Genomic DNA, 22,596 nt, shown 5'->3' on the forward strand with positions numbered 1-22,596 from the left:
TCTACGTCTTTGATTGTGTCAAAGTGTTGTGTTCGGAGTGTTTTAATTTTTGGGTGAACTACTCCTTTAAGATAGTAATATGTTTAGTTATGAGTTACAACTAATCATCCAACAACCAATTATTACATTTACATTATTATTTTTGCTTTTAGTTGAGATATTTAAGTGGTGATGCTTTAATTAGCATGCTACACATTAGCTATAAGACATTTTGCACGGTGAAACTCATCCAGAGGAGTTGCGTCTTTAAATTCACCTTGTTTAAACACTACACCGCAGCTATACACATTTGGCTGTTGCACTGTGTATCACAATGTTTTTTTTTTTTTTAGTGTCTCTGCCATTTTTAAGACAACATATGAAGTTAAAATATCTTTTAAAATAATGTTATTTAAACATAAAAATTTAATGTTTTTAAAACCATGTCCAAACCAAGAGCTGTTTTTGAATGCAAAAACAGATTTTACATAGACTCCCAAAAATAAACATGTTCAATACTTCAAGACTAATTACTAAAACAGTAAATTCAGAATCAACTAAACTATTTTGCACTTCTCAGCAAGACCAACTAGCCAGTATTTTTATGTTTTTTTGATTTTCTAGTCTGCTAAAGCGACTTGGCAAAGCTGCAGGTACACATTTGGTGGTAGGCGAGTGTTAACTTTAGACCCTGGTTGACAACTGTACAAGTTTAAACGCAATTTCAGCAACGCTGGACTGCACACACATAAAGAAATAAGTTAAGAAGTGAGAGAGAATATGCTTCCCAACACACTTTCCCTGGAGAGACTGAGGCAGTGAGCATTTAGTATGATACTGACCTCTTATATCCTGCAAAGAAGACTTCCTGAAAGAAGGAAAAACAGAGGTGAAATTCACTATCCAAGTGTGAGATGGCAGGGTGATATGTCGCATGAAGTTTTTAGTGAACCGGTTTCATCAACAGTTTAATCGCAGTGCCTCCCCAACCTGCTGCGTGTAGGAGAACGGTTTTAATGAAGACTATTGAGGCATCATACGTAGGAGAGAAGTGGAAGGGGGGAATGTTGGGTTAACAGTCTTTATAACCTCCGCATTCACTTTGGTCATCCACGACCTGGCCATATTCCTCATAATCATAGTTTTCACACAAACTGTTTGGCCTTAATTGCGTAACCCCACATTCGGCTTCCCTCCGTGCTCCAGGTCAAAGGGGATTTTGACGTGGATTCTCACTCGTCGTCCAGCACCTCTGTTTTGATGTCACTGCTGGCTCCGCCCTGCCTCGCCAGTGCCAGGATGCTGTGATTGACAGCGGCCATCTCCACTGCCAAAGCTATGGGGTCCTGGTGTTCGTTTGGGCCGGGGTTGTCATCCTATAAGAAAGCAGAGAACCAGAGATTGTTCTGAAGCCCTCTGCTTTTGCCTCGCAAACCTGTTTGAATAACTTTGTGTCATTAAAAGAGAAAGGAGCATGAAATAGTTCATACAACTCATGGTATATTGGTACCAGTTTGGTTACTGGCCGATTTTAGAGATTTTATTGATTTATTTATTAGATTTATGTTGGCTGGTATATATATATATATATATATATTTAAATATCAGACATTTAATGAGTATCAGCCATAACAACATGAGAGTAATTATTATCTAATTGGTATTGGCCAATTAAATTAATAAAAAAATACAAATATATTATTATATATAATGTAACATTATTCTAAAAAAATTCTAAAAATTATTACATTCTAAAATTAAATTATCATTATCACATTTTTTTATATTAAAATATAGGCCATCCTAGCAAAAATGTGTAGGAATGGTTAATTTATAAAAAAAAAAAACATTCCCTTACCATTCCCAAAACTTGGTCAGCAGCTACTGGCTCACCGTAGTCATTTCCATCGATCTCGTCACTGTTGGAATGACCTCCCGGGCTTTGGACATCAATCCCATGACTCTCCAGGATTGCTGCTTCTTAGAAAAAAACAGACCTTGCCATAACATATCTGAGCCCATTAGGATACACCCAACATGATGGAACTGAGTTTTCTGAAAGGAATTTTTCTGTAAATTCAATATTTCTGAGGAATGCACATTTTGAATGAGACAGCTGCAGCATGGTGATAACAATGCAATGGAAATAATTATATTGTCCATATTCAAAATGCATTGTTGCGTGAAATTCGAGCTTTGTCTGTCCCCAGAGGGCTTCAACATTACCTATGTTGGCTCTTCTCTTAATTTCCTTCCGTCTGTTGGCAAACCAGTTGTAAACTTTCAGAGACGTGACCCTCTCAAGATCTGAAAGCTTCTTCCCTTAATCAAATCACAGCAGAGCTCATCAATAGTGTCTGGGGCCACGATAACAGGCATTTACACATGCATTCATCTTATTTATGGAGGCTGTGTTTAAACATCCTACCTGGTTTCTGAATAACTGCATTGCAGGCGTTGGCAATTTCCTCTCGTTTGGCTTCATCGGGGTACTGGTTGTCATTGAAATAACTTGCGCGAAAACATAAGATAAACATAACGTAAGGCAGATAACCTTTTATAGCTTTAAATATATGCATGCATCATGACTTTATTCAGTCTAGCTTTAGGTTGACTATGTTTTACAGTTGTCACAATACCAACATTTCAATAATCAATATCAATACCAGTGAAATTTCACAATTCTTGATAACAGTTATGATGCCACAGCAAACTCTATGTACAGTAAGTATAATACAGTAAGTATTTAAAAAGTCAATTATTAATATAAACATTAACATATTGAATTAAAACAATGGCATGATATTGTGAGGTCTTGTGTATTTGTCAATTAAGATTACATTTCTTCAAGTAATTATTCAAATAAACAATAATCGGTAAAAACTAATAATACTAACTGTTCATTCTAAGTTCATGTCAACTCAGGTCCATTAAATAATGTTAACAAATATAACTTTTAATTTTAGTACTGTATTAATAAACATTAACATTAAAAAATTATCAATGATTTAGTATTATTTTTCATAGTTTGTTCTTAGTTAACTAAATGGAATTTTCTTGTAAAATGTTACCTCAAAAATCACTTTCAAAATCAAAAGGTCATCCATTATCCTGGAATGACCTACAGTGACCTGTCCTGACACAATTTACCACATCCTCTCACCTCTCCATCACCGCCAGACACTCTTTCCTCCAGGTGAAGCGGCTGCCACGCCGCAGACGGAAGCTGCCCTGGGTGCTGCTAATGGGAGGAGGGGTTTGACGCCACTCCACAATGTCCTCCAGTGCCATCGGGGTGGGCCGCATCGCTAGTGTTGCACCTGGGACACAAACACGACGTGTCATCTCAGATGAAGTGTCATAAGGGTAACAGTCTGTGTGCTTCTGAGAAAAGACTTTCTAGTAGACCAAAGCCTTTTCACTGTGTCCGGAAGCAAATGATAATGAGAAAACCGGCGCTCTGGGGTTTGGGTCATGATTCATGACCTTCTAATCTATTCACTGAATGTCTGATATCTTTCCTCAGATCAGCCTGAATGAAACTAAAGGAGCACAAGATTTTCTGAGATGAAAGACTCATGTCAAACTAATACAGGCCAACACAAATAAACAATTTATTACTTTTTTTGCCAGTGCTATTTAATGCTGTATACATGCATATATTAAAGGGATAGTTTACCCAAAAATGAAAATTCGGACCTCAATTTGTTCCAAACCTGTATGAATTTCTTTCTTCTACTGAACACAACAGAAGATATTTTGAAGAATGTTGCTAACCAAACAGTTAATGGTCGCCATTGACTTCCACTGTATTTTTTTCCATACTACGACTTGAGGGTTAGTAAATGATGACAGAATTTTCATTTTTGGATGAGCTATCTTTTTAAGGTTTATATAAAGCACCATTTAATGTCATGTAATGTCACAAGTAATACAAAAATTTTGAAATTTTACCCAATTTTACAATCACAAAATGTGATTTGGTTTATACAGAATTATGATTTTTTTTCTTCATATTGTGTTGTATAGAAATCTATACAAAAATAAATAATAATAATATAAAATGTATGCAATGTGCAAAGCAGCACTGTATTGATATTACTTGCTATTATGATAGATATTATGATATATCCATTGAGTACACATAGGTAGACCACATTTTACAGCCAAAGATGTCTTGTGATTGTGATGTCTTGAGTTCAGAGTTAGAGCTATTATTAGATGATAGAAACGTTAGAAAGTTGTTGGACGTGCTACATGGGTAAATGACACTGGGGTTGGGTATTACCAGGTGTAGTTTTCTCTAGTTGGTACCAGCGGTAGAAGGCTCTTTTCTTCTGCCCGCTGAGGTCTGAGCCCTGCTGGAGGAGCCAATGAGAGATCCGGCTCTGACTGATACCTGCAGACAACGACACACAGCTTATAAGAGCAAAAACTGACTTGCATATGCCTCTCGAAGGCCTTCCATGACAAATCCCACAACTGTAATAAAAAGCAGCCATACAGATGACATTTCTGTATAAATGTTACTGGAATATAGCATTATGCTAGAAGCGACGTAACAAAATATTACGGTGTGCTTTAATGGATCTTCTTTTTATTGTACAAATAAATCACAATATATTTGTTATTTACTTTGGAAAACAAAAAGCCAGAGCAAACTGACCTGTAACTTGGGCAACTACTGCCTGTGATATTCGCCGGGTCCCCAAGAACGCTTTAATCTCTTCTTTAATTATAGCACTGTCCATTCTACAACAACAGAGAGAGAGACATCAAATGAAAAACATCAATACTATTTTTGGTAACATTTCTTAAAGAACCATTTAATACAACAAAAAAAGTTCCTAATGCCTGTCTTTAACTATATGTTGTCATATCAACAACCAGTCAGTATTAATAACATTCATTTAAGCTTTGCAAATATACAGTTTATTTTAGTTCAGATATGGCATAAGTTAATGAGTGAGTCAGATTCAGTGTTGTTGAGCCTTTCTAAGCTGATGAATTCATGTGTCACTCGTTTTGATTGATTCATCTAAAAGAATTGTTCATAAGAGTCAACTGCTCATGAATTGGACTAAACTGTTTTTTGTTCTTGTTGTTTATTTATTTATTTAGTCATTTAGCAGACGCTTTTATACAGTTTGTTTATACAGTGTATGATGCAGCATCCAAATACACAGTTTATTTAATTGAGTTAGTCAGATTCAGTGTTAATGATTGAGGCATTTTTGGCTGATGAGTTCATTTGTGACACGGTTTATCATTGGACGACATGGTTTATTTTTTTATGTATTGTGATGTATTGTTTTTGTATGGTAGCCGTCCTCAAGTTCAACACATACAAATCAGGATATTGAAAGCTTTTTTTTTATCTGAATGAGAACTGTCCTATCATGAGTGTTTCCCACTCACCTCATGAGCTCCTCGACTTTATCATCGATGTCCACTTCCTCATCTGGGTGCTCGAAAGCGAAGGTCCGCGTGGAGGTGTTGCTAACAGCGAAGCGGGGTGGGGAGAGCTTCCCGTTGGGCATAGCGGCGAGGCTGTCCCGTCCATTTTGGATCATGGGTGCTACTACCGGCACGGGGGTGGGGACAGTCGGGGGCGGGGAGGTGTCATAGCTGTTGCTAGGGGATAGAGAGAGGCCGTTGCCACGGTAACCCGTCTGCGTGGCTGTAGAGGTCGTCGAAGAAGAGGCTGTGAGGTTGTTAGAGGAGGTAGTGCAGGAGTTGGAAGAGGTGGTGGCGTTGCCACCGTTGCTGTGACTGATGCCGGCAGCCCCATTTCCGCCGTTGGCGTGCCGGTAGCCGAACTTCTCCACATGCTTGCGGTCTAGCCGGTCGAGAATGTCCAGGGCATGCAAGATCTCTTGCTTTGTCATGCCGCTCCGACGTAGCCGCTGCAGCAAGTCGATCTGCTCAATGGTAAAACGAGGCTCATCTGTATAATGGGACATTCTGCCAAGAAAAAGAGAGAGAGCTGCTGCATTAGAGAATTGATGTTGGAGGAAATCCTTAAACTCATGCTGATAAATCACGACACATGACTGCATAGTGTATAAAAGTCATATTAACAGTCTAAACTAAAAAAATAACAATGTTTTTGTCTAGGAAACGCAGTGGAGGAGGTGTAGCAGGGGCCACATGCGCATGAGCTCTAACTGAAGCATTCTTTTTCCAAGAAAAAGTCAAAGTCACCGCACCTTTATCGACCAATCATTGCAACAGAAGTGCGGAGCCTGTCTGAGGTCAAGGCAAAGACACTGCATGCATTACCACAGAATTTTTAATAGACTTTAAACAGCAGAAAGCTGGGACAAATGAGGAGGGGGAAGGAGGTTAACTTTAGGGAAAACTGCCAAGATAAATTCCATCCGAGGCGGCTAACCTACTTCAGTGAAGAAGCTGAGGATGAATCACTCCGTACGGGCGTTTGTCTGAAAATAGTTCTCTCAATGCCCACACACGCGTGCTTCTGCTGAATTGTTATCCCGTAACACACCGTTTTTCAATTCATTTCGAGTTTTAAAAGGAAGCTACAACTTATGACGCTGCAAATGCAAAACTCGTGCCAGCGCAATATGCATTCCATATGGCACAGGGTAATGCAATCAAGCAAATGAGAAAACGGTGAGGCTCCTTTTAACAAAATGAAGACTTCAACTTCCCTGCGACATGTTCTTCAAGAATAAATTCTGCTGATGAGCGAGTACGACTGTCTCCTGGTGTATGCGCTGCATTAAAATGCATAAAAAAAGATTTCTGCTCACACAAGCACCCTCAAAAAGCTTCAAAAGGTTTAATTATCCAGAGGCATCAGATACAGCAAATCAGCAGAAACAACAATAAATCTAGGAGGTTTTAAGGATTTGTTCAGTATTAATTTTTTTTGTATCTTCCAAAAAACAATACACAAAGCTTGTAACAAGCCTTTAGTGGTAGGAACTGAACCATGCAAGTCATAAAATAACAATCCCCTATTGTCCAACTGATGCGTGTACCACATATATATTAGCAGGCTTTCTGATATGAGAATGCAAAACATTCCAAATGTAAAGGTGTCACCTTAGACATCAAATCTGGTTTTGAATAAGCTAGCCGAACCACAGTGACACAAGAATTCAAAATTGCCCATTTGGAGACCACAGGCACGCACAACCGCTTCTGCTGAGATTAAACGTCTGTCACTTGATGACAGTTAACTGGCCTGCACACATGAAACTAGTAACACAAATAAATGTTTAATAACGCAAAATGCATCGCTACTTTTAACAATAACAATCATCAAGAGAGATGCAATCTTGCTATATCAAGCATTAAATGCAAGGCTACTGGTGTGCATGCAATTTTAATAATGTTGTAATGCTCTTAGGAGTTTTAGGGTTTCTCATTGTTTCTTTTATTTGCATATTCATGGTCTTATCTGACATATGCATGGAAGCATAAAAGCATCTATAGATTATAGTAATGAAACTAGTACTGAGGCAGCAGTTTGCAGGAAACTCATCTGTTTTACAGCAGCTCAAGATCAAAGTTGATTTTGTCCATATGCCCCTGGTTCTGTTCATCAGCACAGCATCCAAAAAAAGCCAAAATATCCCTTTACTTCTATTCTCTACAATTTTAAACACTTTTTACAGCCCATTTGTTACATATGTAACTTGCATCTATTACATATGTAACTGACAGCTGGTAATTATTAGACCTTCATGCCCACTGATCAATGAAAATAGAGAACAATAGAGACCACTGTGCTTCTACAATTAAAGTTATATCTCTATAAATATACTGAATATGATAAACATCTACAGAAACCGTGGGCTTAACATTACACAAACAAAATGAATATTCAGGTCCCACAAAACTGCATCAAAGCTGTTGATGCCACTGAAGAAGCTTTTTTCCAGTGTCAGCTGCATATTGATAAAAATTCAAATTAAGAGATCAGTTCAAATTAAGAGATAATAACTCAAATGCATCCTGATATTATTTATTTTCCTGACATTCAAAGGCAATACTTTGCAGTTTAAAAGATCATGAGTAGCAAGTACATGACAACGCCTAAGTGATGCTCACAAAGATGCAGTAGAACAACAACAGTTATAAATTTAAAAAAGAGAAATAAAATGGTTAATAATCATATTAAATGAAAACATTATACAACCTATTCAAGCAAAAAAAAAAAGATTTAAAGCCCTGTGATTATAATCCATAAATTCAATGTTTTTGTCACAAGGGCTTATAAGGAATGCTCATAATGTGCACTATTAACCCCTATTCCCTGCTTCATATAAGCCTACTAAGCTAAGAGCCACTTTACCTCATATAAAAACATTAACTGAATTCATTTGTGCTCAAACACATTCTTTTATTTTATAAACTTTACCCGCTTACATTATTTTCATTGCGGGGACAAACTGGCCACTCTGAGAAAATGAAATGATACGGCCCAAAAAAGGAAAGTCTCACAAGCTTGTTGCACTGGCTAAGAAATATGGAGTTGATATGAAGAAACTGAGACTGAGGATGAAAGCTACACTCCAGAAAGATGCTCAGCCAGACAAAATGCAAAGTGTCATAAGGTAAGTGATAAGAACAGGTTGAAGGGACCATGGTAAGACTAGAGAAACATCCAGACTGACTTTGGTTATCCTTGAATGCTGAAAAGTGCAAAATACTGAAAAAAACAAAACATAATCCATATTTTATCTTCATCAGCAGTTTTTGCGGTAGTCGGGTTGGTCAATCAAAAAATGCATCTAAATGATCCTATTTCACGTAATGTTATGTGAAACATTTAGAATAAAATGCATGATGAGATACACATGTACAGTAAATCAAAAAAACGCTCTGGGTTTATAATATTTGCAAGTAAGTTAAGCAATTTAATTTGATCAGTCTATGTCAAAAATAATGTGTTTGGACTGTATTAATCGTATAATGCATACAATTTATTAAAAAACTATTAATGTACAGTATCTTTAAAAAAATGCACAACTTTGAATTTGGGTGGTCTTAATAGGGCCACCTTGACACCTTCCCTAATTCAAAAATCACTGCAATTGAAAATAATAATAATAATTTGCATGAACTATCAAGCCCATATTCACCAGACGTCACCTTAGCCCAATATTTACACAATATTGTATATATTGTAGGGTACACCCAAATAACAAAGCTCTAGAATGCAGTCAGCACCTTGATAAAACAAAACATAACAATATAGAAATAAATAATAATAGTCATAATAATAATGAATGCAAAGAGATGAGCATCAACACAGCTATTAAGTGATTTCACCAATGTCAATACAGTGTCAGTTGTTGCACAGTTGCTGGCATTTCTTTTCTAAACCCCTATCCCACCACAGAATGAGAGCAGATGCGACTTCACATGCGAGCCAGCGGTCGAACCCAGCTCATTTCCCCCCGAGTGCCATTTGCACGTGAAAGCACATTTCACGTCTCCAGACAGATTTAACAAATGAAGCCTTTCTTATAATTTGGCATCTCAGATTTACCTGATTGTGCGCGTGCGGGGCCTCCGTGCACCACAGCATTTATTCAACTCAACTGACAGTGTCTCCGTCCCTTTAATCCCCGTCGCCAGACATGAACCAGCAAAACAGGACGATGTCCGACTCTCCCGCTACCTTTCCCTAATTTGATTTCATTTCAAGGCATAAACTGATTCGCCTTTGTCTGACTGACAGAAGCCATATTGATATTAACAGAAGCGCTGCGATGGTTTCATGGGAGTTGTAGTTTCTCTCGGCGGGCGGGATAGTCACACTGAATTGGAGTTCGTCGAGCGCCGGACTACAAATCCAGTGGAATATGGTCGATCATTTTTCACCAACTGCTGCACGGACAAAAAAAAAATGCATTTTTATTCACTTTTTATTCGCTGAGGACGTGACGACAGAATATGGGATTTACTGCTTATATTTCTTAATTTTCTTTTCTGAAATATTATTTTTTAATTATTATTTTTCAGAAAATCATGCAGATGTGTATGTTTTCAACGAGATAAAGTTTTTTTCCCCTTTAGAGTATATATATATTTACTATTTATACCACATAGTACTTTTAACGAAAGACTCAAATGCATTTCATTAGATATTAATTTTGTGTGAGGAAAAACCTTTAAAAATGACTTAAGAAGATAAAAAGTTATGTTTGACTGTACTAGAATAATTACATTTCTTACAACACCTGCAAGGGGGATTTACAGTTTTATTACATACTACCGCCCTCTAGTGGACATTTATCGCAATCACTATGAATTGACCTAGTGCACAATACCACCGTTATTGGTAGCACAGCAAAACACATTAAAATGACACGATTCTCAAACACTGTATAACGCTCCCAAAAATTCTCTGTCATTTATTTTCTTGCTTTAGAGGTAGGTAGGCTATACTACCAATGACAATTTTATAATATTATTAAAAAACAATGTTGGTCAATGGTTTGATATTTTTGTGTTACCTCTTGCATTTTTGTTTTGTGTTTCATAATTGTTTAGTATTAGCTGAAATACCTATTTAATGACTACTTACCCCATACAGTAATGAACATGGTAGGTGTTCGAGTTCAGTGAAGCTTATTTGTAGCCTAGACTTGTGTATATGCATGCGTTTGAAAATCTAATCACAGCCAAATAACCCAGGGCTTCTTGAGTCGATTATACTATTGTAATTGTGCAAACAGGGCAAGAAATGTGCATTAGGCGTGCAACAATATAACTGTTTTGGATCATTGACTTTGTGCATTGATCCACTCACTAATTCTGACAGCCCAGAATGCACAAAACGAACAAATAAGAAGACGAGAATATGCTAGAAAACATCTATTTCCTTTGCTGCTTGGAAACAGGTTGAAAATCCACTGGGTTGCTTTTGCTGGCTTTCACATCACCTCTGAGATTGCACTGAAGTGACAGCAGAATCATATGGACACTAGTGGGTGTGAAAGCTGGTGAGGGCCACAAGTCTGACAGATGTTAATGGAGGGAATGTCATGATGACACACGTACACAGACATGACAGGACGAACTCACCAATCTGAAGAACTAGATATTCACTGACCAGCCGTTCAGTCAAATAACAGCCTGCATTATGAGATATCGATTTGCACAACAGTAATCTCACTTTGTTGCTCATACATCCAATAGACATAGTTATCATTGTCAGTCACCAAATAAATAAATACGTAGACAATATAATTATTTTATAATTTCATTATAAAGCTTCCGCTATAAAAAATAGTCCCCTACAAAGTACAAAACAGTCGGTCTAGCAGGATAAACGCTGCAATAGTATTTCAGTAATATTAATACTTAAGTCCTCTCAAGTAATTTTCAGTACAATCCATAACTGAGATGCAAGATAGCGGGATATAATTTTGTATGAAAGGAGAGCGAGTTTATCCGCGGAGTAATAGGAGAGACATGAAAGTAGCGCCAGTTACGAACGGGCTGATAAATGTTTCATTTTAATACATTTTGAATGTTGTACAACATGATAATTCGCATCGCACAGTCACACACCCATTTTCACATTTACAAGATTTACCAGCAAATCTGGCAATGTATATTTTATTAATTAATCATGCATTACACCTCTACATAGGAACAATCATTCATCACAAAATGATTTCAAAGCAGATTTCAGAGCTCAAGATACAAAGTGCTGGAGAAAATGATCTGATGTCCTGCATCATACCTATTTTGGCATTGCACATATTTCATGAAAAGTTCTAAACGACATGGTTCGTTTTGTTCTGTGCAAACATTTGTTTCAGTTCATCTGAAATACCTAAGCTTTTCAATCAGTATGTTGACTTATGAATTCTATAGGCCTACAGCTGCTAGACACTCTGAAGTATCTGCAGTATAATGTCATGAAACAGAAGGCATTTGAGCTGTTTGGCTCTCATAACCGTCACACCGTATATGCCTCATGCCCATATCGACATCCTGCACAGTGAAGAGGAATGTAAGTTACTGGCAGATGAATGTAATTTGCATCACTTTATAACATAGATCCTTCAGCAGAACCTAAAAAGTAATGCTCAGAAGCGACAGAGAGAGGAGTCCAACGTCTCACACCACAATGAAAATCTCAGACCCCATATTCAAAAGTTCGGGGTCAGTAATATTTTTTGTTTTTTTAAGGGTGCATTTATTTGATCAAAATAAATTGTAAAATATGATTTCAATTAGAATGTAATTTATTCCTGTGATGGTAAAGTTGCAGATGTATGTGTGTATTTATTTAAGAAACCATTTTAATATGCTGATTTGCTACTCTAGAAACATTTATTATCACTGTTACAAACAGTTGTGATGCTTAATATTTTTGTGGAAACCATGATAAACGTTTTATGGATTCTTGATGAAATGAGTTCAAAATAACAGAATTTATTTGAAATAGAAATATTTTGCAAGTTTATAAATGTTTTTAATGTAAATTTAGTGCATCCCTGCTGAATGAGTATTATTTTTTTTTAAACAAAAAACTTCCAGCATTTGTATTAGTGTATATATGATATATATATATTTTTAATACTTAAGATTAAGAACTATTTTCTAGGTCACTAATCAAATAAGTTAATTTGTGACATTGATCATGTGACTCTACAGAAGGTCAGATGTTCATAAGATGCTCTTTGGATCATCTGATCCAAGGTTCATGCAGCTCAAGTGCTGCAGTAATTAAAACCAAGAGGGACCAGCAAAGTAATATTATACTATTATCAATTAATAGTTATGAAATAAAAAGATTATGAAATTCATGTACATTTTTTCCAGTTTACATTTCATGCAAATTATTATAATAAAAAGTATAATGCTTATAGTATAATATGTACATTTATTTATGAAAATAATGCAAAATATACATTCACACTAGTGGTCTCAGACATTGGACCCCACTGTAGATCTACCAGCATGGCATCTGTGCTGTGCTTTTTTTTCCTTCTCCATACAAAGTGCTCAAGCTGATTGCAACACCGTCCAATAAAAAACAAACAAAACAAAAACTGCAATCATAAGAGAGCTTGAGTCAAATCTCTGTGCAGCAAAGCCTCTCCCAGCACATCAATCTTAGAAACAGACCTGAGCTTCAGTTCTCCGTTCTACACCAGCAATGGATATTTCAATTATACAGCATTTAACTCACATAACAGACTTTGTGTACGAGCCTACATCTGTATTATAAAAGTAATAGTTGCTATATGGGCAGTGCAATCTGGTTTTTCATAAAGCCATTGTATCGTTTTATTTGTAAAGGTTGTATTTATCTGTCCACACTGGTTTCTGCAAGCCTATTATTCATTATGCCCAGGGCTCCGACCCCACCAGAAAATCCATTGTGTCTATTTGTTGACCCGCATGGCCTGGGATGGCCGTTGGCAGTCTCAGACAGTTGTTTCTGCATGATTGCCAAGTTCACCTTATTAGCCACCAGGAAGTCTCTCATGGAGATCATCTCTCCAGACATCCTACGTCCATCCGTCTCACTGTCGTTCACTGCATCTGTGTCTATGGATATGTTGCGAACACGTGTTCGGACATGGCCCGGCATGACTGCGTTCCTACGGGGCCGGAGAGACCTCCCAGGGCAGTGACGGCATGGGATCTCAAGCTTTTTCAGGAGCCAGTTGAGCACCTGCTTGATGACAATGGAGATGACGTTGAATAGCGAGTAAATGCAGCAAACGCCCATTAAAATAAAGAAGAAATTGCCAATTCTGTAGACGGGTTGGTTCTCGTAACTGGCCCGCTGGGTGCTGACCATATCCCCGAAACCAATGGTGCTAAATGCCACAAAGCAGAAGTAGAGTGAATCCAAGTATCCCCATCCCTCGATTGAGGAGTACATGGCCGAAGCACAACAAGAAATGATTATTGCTGCCACACAAAGGATCAACATCACACAATACACTGAGGGCTTCCATCCCGCAAGACTGTCTTCACTGTTTAGCTTTGCATTGCTCGAGTCTTGTCTGCTGTCGTGAGGTAAAACTCCTTTGCGTCGCCGTTGGACTTCATGGCAGGATTTGAGAACAAAAGCCAAGACTGTTATCATTCTCTCCAAGAACAGATTAAAAAATAAAATGGTGGCTGCACAGCCAATGAGGCCATAAAAGATCAGGAAGATTTTGCCACCGACTGTGGCTGGTGTGGTCATTCCAAACCCTGTGGGAAATATGAGAGGAAGAAATGTTAATTTATACCCATATATAAGGGAATAAACAACATACTGTATGCTGCAGGCTGTTTTTTGAGCTGAATCCCCCAAACTATTCTCTTCTTCTTCCGTGGAGCTGGAGAACAGTGTTGTTATTGGTGACAGATACTGAAACATCTCCCGCTTTTAGTAAGTCACACTGATTGAATTGCAAATAACAAGTGGATTGCATCATTCTTCTCATAGATGATTTCCCCCTGCACGAGAAGGACATCATAAAGACAAGCTCATTCACATCCTCAGCTCAGGTCTGAAGACTTTGTTTTCATAAGTGACGTGACATGTGGCCAATTATGGTGTCCCATACTCGGAATTTGGGCTCTGCATTTAACCCATGCAAGTGCACACACACAGCAGTGAGTAGTGAACACACACACACCCGGAGCAGTGGGCAGCCATTTTTGCTGTGGCGTTCAGTGCCTTGCTCAATTGGTCTCACCTCAGTCGGGGTATTGAGGTGGAAGAGAGTGCTGTTCATTCACTCCCCCCACCTACAATCCCTGCCGGGACCGAGACTCGAAACCGTGCCATTTGGGTTACAAGTCAGACTCTCTAACCATTAGGCCACGACTGCCCTCAAAGCAGTCATTTTGCGTCTACGCCACTGATACTACATATATAAGGTGCTTCATGGTGTGACTGGATCACTTAAAGATGCAATGAAAACAAACCAAACAACAAGAGAAGACAATATAAGCCACAAAGGTCTGCGGTTCATCGTTTGGAATACTAACAGTTGTGTGTTTGTTGGGTTCCCCTTTGGAAAATTTTCTTGGAATTAGTGAGGAATACAGGCAAGGGGAACTGGGAATCTTTGATTGCATTACCTAGCCTTCAATGTAGATAAACAGCATCTTTAAGTCTTAGGGAAGACCTCAATGTCAATATTTAACAACTTAAAATGGTAAGAATAGAAATGTATTATGAACAGAAATGTATAGAAAACAGAGGGGAACATGTATCAGACTGACTTAACTTGTACAACATCCTTTATAAATCTCAGTTCTTGAGGTGTTAGGTCTAATATTGTACCAAAAGCAACGTTTTCAAAAGCTGCAAAATATCAGGTTAAGCCTAATAAAATCACTTCAAAATCTTTACACTATAACATGCAGGTAAAGTGACCTGCGTCAATAGTCCAATACCTCACCTAATGTACAGTGTAACAATTTACAACACATTATTGTGCTCTTGCATGTTTTATATATATTTAAACTAAATGTATTCATTTTTAATCATAAAAATCCTGACAACGTGTATTTACACATACATCCACAAATAAATAAATACACACACAACAATGTGAACACTAAAGTAAAATGTAACAAGAAAACTGTTACTAAACAATTCCTGCGGTTTACTTCAGTCAAAAAATAAATAATAAATAAATAGTATCACATATACTGTAGGCTGTAGGCTATGCTTTTTTTATGTTGCTTTTAATTCAAACCTCTTTAATTGGATTTTTTGTGGATTCTATCCTAATTTTTGCAGTGTTTCAGGTAAACAATTTAAGATGATAAAACCACACTGACATACATTCATGCAGGGACAATAAGACAGATTTGGACTATATGAAATATTAGAAATGTAGTTTATTAATTACAATAATTGTTGGCTAAAGCAATGGGTATATATTTTTACATCCTATTTCATTAAACTGTTTAGACTTTGCTGAAAGGTTATAACAGGCTGCTTTCATTGTGAGAAAATGTGTAACACACACACACACACACACACACACATAAATATCATACTATTTATTTTTATATATTCGTTGTACATGTTTTGTAAATATAAATTATACAGTGAATTTAGATATACTATATAACATACCCAATACATTTAAGAATATTTCCTCATCTTTTTAGTAAAGATATATTTCAAATGTCATTCTTACCGATGGTGGACACGACAGTACCGACAAAGTAAAAGGCTCCAGTAAAATCCCAGCGTGGTCTGAGTGTGTCCACCCGTATTCCTGCCATGTTCGCCGGACAATAAGACAGATTTGGACTATATGAAATATTAGAAATGTAGTTTATTAATTACAATAATTGTTGGCTAAAGCAATGGGTATATATTTTTACATCCTATTTCATTAAACTGTTTAGACTTTGCTGAAAGGTTATAACAGGCTGCTTTCATTGTGAGAAAATGTGTAACACACACACACACACACACACACACATAAATATCATACTATTTATTTTTATATATTCGTTGTACATTTTTTGTAAATATAAATTATAAAGTGAATTTAGATATACTATATAACATACCCAATACATTTAAGAATATTTCCTCATCTTTTTAGTATATATTTCAAATGTCATTCTTACCGATGGTGGACACGACAGTACCGACAAAGTAAAAGGCTCCAGTAAAATCCCAGCGTGGTCTGAGTGTGTCCACCCGTATTCCTGCCATGTTCGCCTCTTCATAATGTCTCAAGAACTTCTCCAGATCACTTCTGTTGAGATTGTGCTTTTGGCTGAAAAGCTCAAACCTCTGAGCCCACTTTTCCTTCGCCTGTTTCTCCTTGGGATGCTCCAGGGCTGAAAAGACCGCGGCTCCGCACAGGAGGTAGAGGATGATGAGGAGTAGCAACATTATGAACCTCGCATTATCTTCATTCACAGGACCACAGCAGCACGCGCCTCTACATGCCATTATGTGACTACTGCTGGACAGGACTGGTAATAAAGTCTCCACATCTTACATTTAACGGTGGTGGGCATGCAACTGTAAGAAACTTCCTCGTCTTCCATTATTCTTGGGCTGCATGTACACCAGATGCACTGCATATGAGCAATGATGATGAGAGATGCTCATACCATCCTTTGAGAATGGATTTAGTGCCAGCTGAAATCCTGATAGATGAGATTGTGGGTGGATCTAGTAGTTCAGCTCATCTCATGTGATGCATCTCACTAGGTCCCTTCGAAAAGCCTACCTTCTTTCAATCCACTCCAGTCGCTAGTACGTCCATCAGGTGGCTGCATGAATGAACTATGGAAGAGATCTGACAATACTGGATGCAGGCGTTGAATTTGTGCACGAGCTAGAACTACTTTAGTAGGCTTTCCACACCAGTTTATACTGGCTAAACTCGGAAGAACTCTCTGGAGATATTCACGATGTGCCTCAAGTTCGGTAGACAAACCTCACAAGAAGCGCACGCTCCCTGCGACTGCACGAAACTCGGATCCGACGCATATGGCAAGCTATTTTAACAATTAAACACTAAAACTAACGCATCTCTTTCTTTATTGCTGGTACTTGTTTTGCTAGTATACAGGAACTCCAGTAGTGACTAGTATCAGGGGCGCCTGCAGGATTTCATCTGAGAGTACGCACAGACGGACGCACTTAAATGTTCAATTCAATTCAAAATCTTGAGTATGTAACTATTACACGTCTTTAAGACTTGAGGTCCAAATGATCAGTGACAGCAACACCGAGCAGAACGATGGTGTCACGTGTTTTAAAAACATTTTAAAAATGCTACAAAAACAGCAAAAATCAACAAAAATGATCAAATACATCCATCAGCATGCTCACAGCTGTTAAACAACAACAGTGAACAAATCAATGCTGATGAAGTGGATATTCACGATTGAAAAAAAAGAAACTTAAAATAGCCTACTGTCAGTGCGAATGACCGCTTGTTCATGACACAGCTTAATTTTCTCAAAGTTAGCCTCTCATTGTTTCAGCTATTGCTATGCATTAATTAAAGAGATAGAGCGTGTTTTTTTTTATTTTAGTCACTTGCGTGTAAATGTCTTGTGTGTGAGAGAGACAGTGGTTTTTCAAACTGTTTGATGCCAAGGACCCGCAAATATAGTAATTCCCTTCGGGTCTGGTTTTATGGAGGTGCTAAAGATGAAGCTGTAATACTATGGTGAAACATATCTGGCAAACTACCCAGTGCATATTAGTGTTTGCGCTCTAGAGAGTGTAAAAGGTTTCCATTTACAATGTGTTTTACTGCGTTAAAGAGTTGAATCTACTTCATCCAGCCCTATTTGTTATATGTGTTCTTAAGTATCTCGATACTGTTTGTTTTACTGAAGGAGGAACGCTTCATATGATTCATATGACTCACAATAATGATTAATCCATAATTAGTGGCATGGCTAGTTCACTCAACAGAAATACGGGACACACATCATAACTGCTGAAATATTTGCAGGGTGAACGGACAGGTCAGGTCAGCCGAAGCGCTCATGGTACGCACAGTGCACACAGCTGTACACCTGCAGGCACCACTGACTAGTATCTATTTTTAATTTACTACAACTATAGGATACCTATTAATTTGGTTGAAGTAGCAAATTAATAGGTATCCTATAGTTGTAGTAAATGGTCACTAGTAAAAATGGAATATGTGTCAGAAATAACTCTAATACACATTAATCAGAACTCAACATAAATGTAGATAATAGTTTTAAAGAATAAATGTTAAAACAGCTTTCCATATGATGCCTATGAGTCTTTTCAAGCCTCATCCAAGCACCAAACAAACAAGACATTTGTGGCCTGATTGCACATGCAACTTCATCAGCTGTCAGACACAATAAAATGCTCCTGTGAGACTGATACATAGCTGATAGTCTGATACTTACTTTAGTCTGATATTCAGGACATTAAAATTAAAATGCATCTTAAGAAATTAAAGAGTTACTTTAGAAACTTGCAGAAGCAAAATGCAGTAGTCTATCCGTCTTTATGGTTAAGGAAAACTATCACAAGCATACTTTCCAATCAAAACGTTGAAAATAAAGTTTGATTGATCTTAAAAGATAGAACAAGATATATTGTTTGTAAAATGTTAGTGGAAAATGTCCATAGTTAATGTAATGAATTACACCTGGTTAACTTTGCTAGGACACTGCATGAACTTGAGAACTGACCACACACACACACACACACACACACACACACACACACACAAACATCATTTGAATGGTAAACACATAATGATTCTTGCTGTTTCGGACTGCTCTGTTAGGAATTACTCTAACGATCTGGGATCGATACTAAAAGACCTTTTTAGAATGGAGGAAAGTTCTCTAATATTTATCTGATTAAAGTCTAAGGCGATTTCAACAAATGTCACAGATAGCTGTGCAAGAGAGATATACATAATTCAGATCGAATAGTTCTTTTTCATTTCAATGCACAATAAAAATTCCAGAAGTGGCATGCTAGCTGTAACTTTGAAGTACAGACGTGCTGGAACAAAGGTCTAAGTGAACCTTAAAATAATGCACAGAATCAAAATTCTATTAATTAAAGGGGAAAAAAAAGATTGGGGCCACAGGGATTTCCTGTATCAATGTAGAATTTACTTTTCCAATGTTGCTAAGCAACATGACAATTTCAGTATGAGTAGAAAACAGCACCAATTGTTCTGTATTTTGAACACATTCAATATATCACTGATGCCGGCGGAGTAAAGTCCTCCTCAAACACATTACTGCATCACTGTAGCCGGGAATGAAAAAATCTATCTGCTCTTGGAGCTTGCCTGGAATTCATTTCAGAGGACATGTCCATAATCAAACTTTTAAAAAAGACCAATTTGAGATGTTTTCACCATTTCATTTAGTCCTTTCTATCTGAACTCTATTCATTATATGACAAATCCGGCTAAAAATGGATGTGAAAATTGTTTAAAAAAAAAAAAAAAGGTACCTATTACCCGCTTCTGAGGTTTTTGAATCAAGGAGTGAACATGACTGCGTCAAAACCATTGACAATAGTAGTTTCGCTGAATAAAAACATCATTTTATTGCTATTTTCAACATACATTACTGGATTTCAAGATTAACATAAGTTCTTTCCACAAGTAATTGGAGGACACTGCTACTGAAAAAAGCTTTTTATTTGGCCTTTTTACAAAATGTTTACAGTTAACTAACTAAACATCTCTACAGTTTCTATGATTACAAAACAGGACTAAAATACAGCATTATGGGCAGGGGTGCACATAAGTTTTTCAGCCGGGTTCTCATATGAGAACCTGGAGATTTGGTTTGGTCCTCACACGGCACATGGTGTGACCCATCAAATATAACTATAAAAAATAAATGAATAATAGTGATAATATTATTGCACTTTATTTAGTTAAAAAAATAAAAAAATAAAAATAAACTAAATAATAAAGTGTGATAATACTATTTTATTTTAAAATAAAAAGGGAGTATTAAATACAAATACAATTATTTTATAGTAAACTTAAAAATAAAATGCTAACATTTTTATTATTATTATTTAAATTTGAACCTTAATTATTATTTTTCATTTGAATTATTAAAATTTTTCATTTTCAAACTTAAAGTTTGCATGAAATCAAAATTTACTTTATTTACTTTACTAGCGCACATTGCTAGTCTTGACGTGAACAATTAATCCGTGAAAATTAATCTGCTGAAAAAAATTGTCTTGTAATCTTTAATCAAAACCTGAACATTTATTTAAGCTCTTTTTTTTTTAAACTTTTTTTTTCAGAGTAAAAAGACAGAGACCAATCGGAGTTAATGCCAACGCATAGGCCATGCCCTCTTTTTCGCTTCTAGTGTTACATTTACTTAAGGGATAGTTCATCCAAAAATGAATGTTTATCTGCTTACCCCCAGGGCATCCAAGATGTAGGTGACTTTGTTTCTTCAGTAGAACACATATGATGATTTTTAACTCCAACCGTTGCAGTCTATCAGTCGTATAATGCATGGCAATGGTAACAAAATCTATGAGAGTAAAAAAAAAACATGCACAGACAAATCCAAATCAAACCCTGCGGCTCATGACGACACACTGATGTCCTAAGACATGAAACGATCGGTTTGTGTGAGAAATCGGTTTGTGTGTCCAACTGTCTTTGGGCGCACGCAGGCATCCGGTGTGTGAGGTGTGTACGCGCTCTGGCGTAGTTTACGCAAGCGCCGGAAGTGATCTCTCGCGCGTATACGTCACTCATTTTTTACACAGTGCACAAACGTTGTAGGTACGACGGCTAATCAAAATGGTAATTACTTGTGCTTATCCGGATTGTTCAAACCAACTTAAAACTAAAAGATTACGCTCTCTCGCGTGAACTCATTCGGGAGTGATGACTTTCCACGTGTTCCCAACTTCTGAGCCTGCTCGCCTGAAGTTATGGTTGATTGCTCTTCGGCTGGATACCTACACACCCATTAACGCAAACTACACCAGAGCGCGTACACACCTCACGCACCGGATGCCGTGCGCACGCTCAAGGAAGTTGGACATTGCGGTGAATCAGAGATAAAATATGATATAAATACTTTTCGGTTTCTGACACAAACCGATCGTTTCGTGTCTTAGGACATCAATGTGTCATCACGAGCCGCAGGGTTTAATTTGGATTTGTCTGTGCATGTTTTTTTTACTCTCATAGATTTTGTTACCATTGCCATGCATTATAAGACTGATAGACTGCAACGGTTGGACTTAAAAATCATCATATGTGTTCTACTGAAGAAACAAAGTCACCTACATCAAATTTACATTTTTGATAAACATCAAATTTTCATTTTTGGATGAACTATACCTTTAAGCTCTGGAATGGCATTCCTTCTCTGATGACGTCAGTTTGACGGCTTGGGCAGAATATCCTTAAACACACCCCTCCAACCATTAGATTGCTATGAGTGAGAGACAGAGAGGAGGAGCGCAAAAATAAAACCAAGCCCTCTATTCAGTATTCCGTTTCAGATGGAAATACGTCACTACACTGAAATAAAGTCGGCAGCAACATCCGGTTCATGCAGACTTTAATATCAGCAAGCTTTTACTTCGGCGGGCTGCCGGCATGTATATGCAATTATATGCGCTTCCAGGTTTAGTGCTGTAGAGCGTCAATGAATGAAATGTCACAGTTTTGCATTGTGTTTTGAAATACCTTTAAGCTCTGGAATGGCATTCCTTCTCTGATGACGTCAGTTTGACGGCTTGGGCAGAATATCCTTAAACACACCCCTCCAACCATTAGATTGCTATGAGTGAGAGACAGAGAGGAGGAGCGCAAAAATAAAACCAAGCCCTCTATTCAGTATTCCGTTTCAGATGGAAATACGTCACTACACTGAAATAAAGTCGGCAGCAACATCCGGTTCATGCAGACTTTAATATCAGCAAGCTTTTACTTCGGCGGGCTGCCGGCATGTATATGCAATTATATGCGCTTCCAGGTTTAGTGCTGTAGAGCGTCAATGAATGAAATGTCACAGTTTTGCATTGTGTTTTGAAAATGTTAGCGGGTAGCCTAGATTTATGCTTTCAGTTTGAATAGAAAGCTTATACAGTACAGTTTGTCGATCTAAAAT

The 22,596-nt window shown here is 37.4% G+C and overlaps 2 protein-coding genes across 4 annotated transcripts; both read right to left on the bottom strand.

Moving 5' to 3' along the window:
* Window positions 1-482: 482 nt before the first annotated feature.
* Window positions 483-9,709, bottom strand: hmbox1a (homeobox containing 1a). 3 transcript variants are annotated; one of them, XM_016276333.1, is made up of 9 exons: window positions 9,506-9,709; window positions 5,398-5,943; window positions 4,646-4,731; window positions 4,268-4,378; window positions 3,143-3,299; window positions 2,408-2,490; window positions 2,206-2,301; window positions 1,838-1,953; window positions 483-1,355 (listed from the first exon to the last, which is right to left on the bottom strand). In XM_016276333.1, the coding sequence occupies exons 2-9, from the start codon at window positions 5,940-5,942 to the stop codon at window positions 1,212-1,214; spliced, it is 1,338 nt and encodes a 445-aa protein (XP_016131819.1). In that variant the 5' UTR covers window position 5,943; window positions 9,506-9,709; the 3' UTR covers window positions 483-1,211. The 3 variants fall into 3 exon arrangements, with proteins under 3 accessions (XP_016131819.1, XP_016131818.1, XP_016131817.1); XM_016276332.1 differs by having other exon boundaries at window positions 1,838-1,956; XM_016276331.1 differs by having other exon boundaries at window positions 1,838-1,959.
* A 3,576-nt stretch (window positions 9,710-13,285) lies between these two features.
* Window positions 13,286-16,927, bottom strand: LOC107588297 (potassium channel subfamily K member 13-like). The gene is made up of 2 exons (XM_016276334.1): window positions 16,582-16,927; window positions 13,286-14,187 (listed from the first exon to the last, which is right to left on the bottom strand). Exons 1-2 carry the CDS (start codon window positions 16,910-16,912, stop codon window positions 13,286-13,288), a joined length of 1,233 nt encoding a protein of 410 aa, XP_016131820.1. The 5' UTR covers window positions 16,913-16,927.
* Between the last annotated feature and the right edge of the window lie 5,669 nt (window positions 16,928-22,596).

The sequence above is a fragment of the Sinocyclocheilus grahami genome, unplaced genomic scaffold (genome assembly GCF_001515645.1).
Source record: "Sinocyclocheilus grahami isolate Dianchi unplaced genomic scaffold, SAMN03320097.WGS_v1.1 scaffold101.1, whole genome shotgun sequence".
In the NCBI taxonomy this organism is placed as follows: Eukaryota; Metazoa; Chordata; class Actinopteri; order Cypriniformes; family Cyprinidae; genus Sinocyclocheilus; species Sinocyclocheilus grahami.

What these genes read in the sequence shown, in the direction of transcription:
- LOC107588297 (XM_016276334.1), bottom strand. Translation starts at nt 16,912, where the DNA reads ATGGCATGTAGAGGCGCGTGCTGCTGTGGTCCTGTGAATGAAGATAAT. An exon ending in TACTGTCGTGTCCACCATCG is followed by an intron (nt 14,188 to 16,581) that starts GTAAGAATGACA and finishes TATTTCCCACAG; the next exon opens with GGTTTGGAATGACCACACCA.
- hmbox1a (XM_016276331.1), bottom strand. Translation starts at nt 5,942, where the DNA reads ATGTCCCATTATACAGATGAGCCTCGTTTTACCATTGAGCAGATCGAC. An exon ending in AGTAGTTGCCCAAGTTACAG is followed by an intron (nt 4,379 to 4,645) that starts GTCAGTTTGCTC and finishes CGTTGTCTGCAG; the next exon opens with GTATCAGTCAGAGCCGGATC. An exon ending in TAAGAGAAGAGCCAACATAG is followed by an intron (nt 1,960 to 2,205) that starts GTAATGTTGAAG and finishes TTTTTTTCTAAG; the next exon opens with AAGCAGCAATCCTGGAGAGT.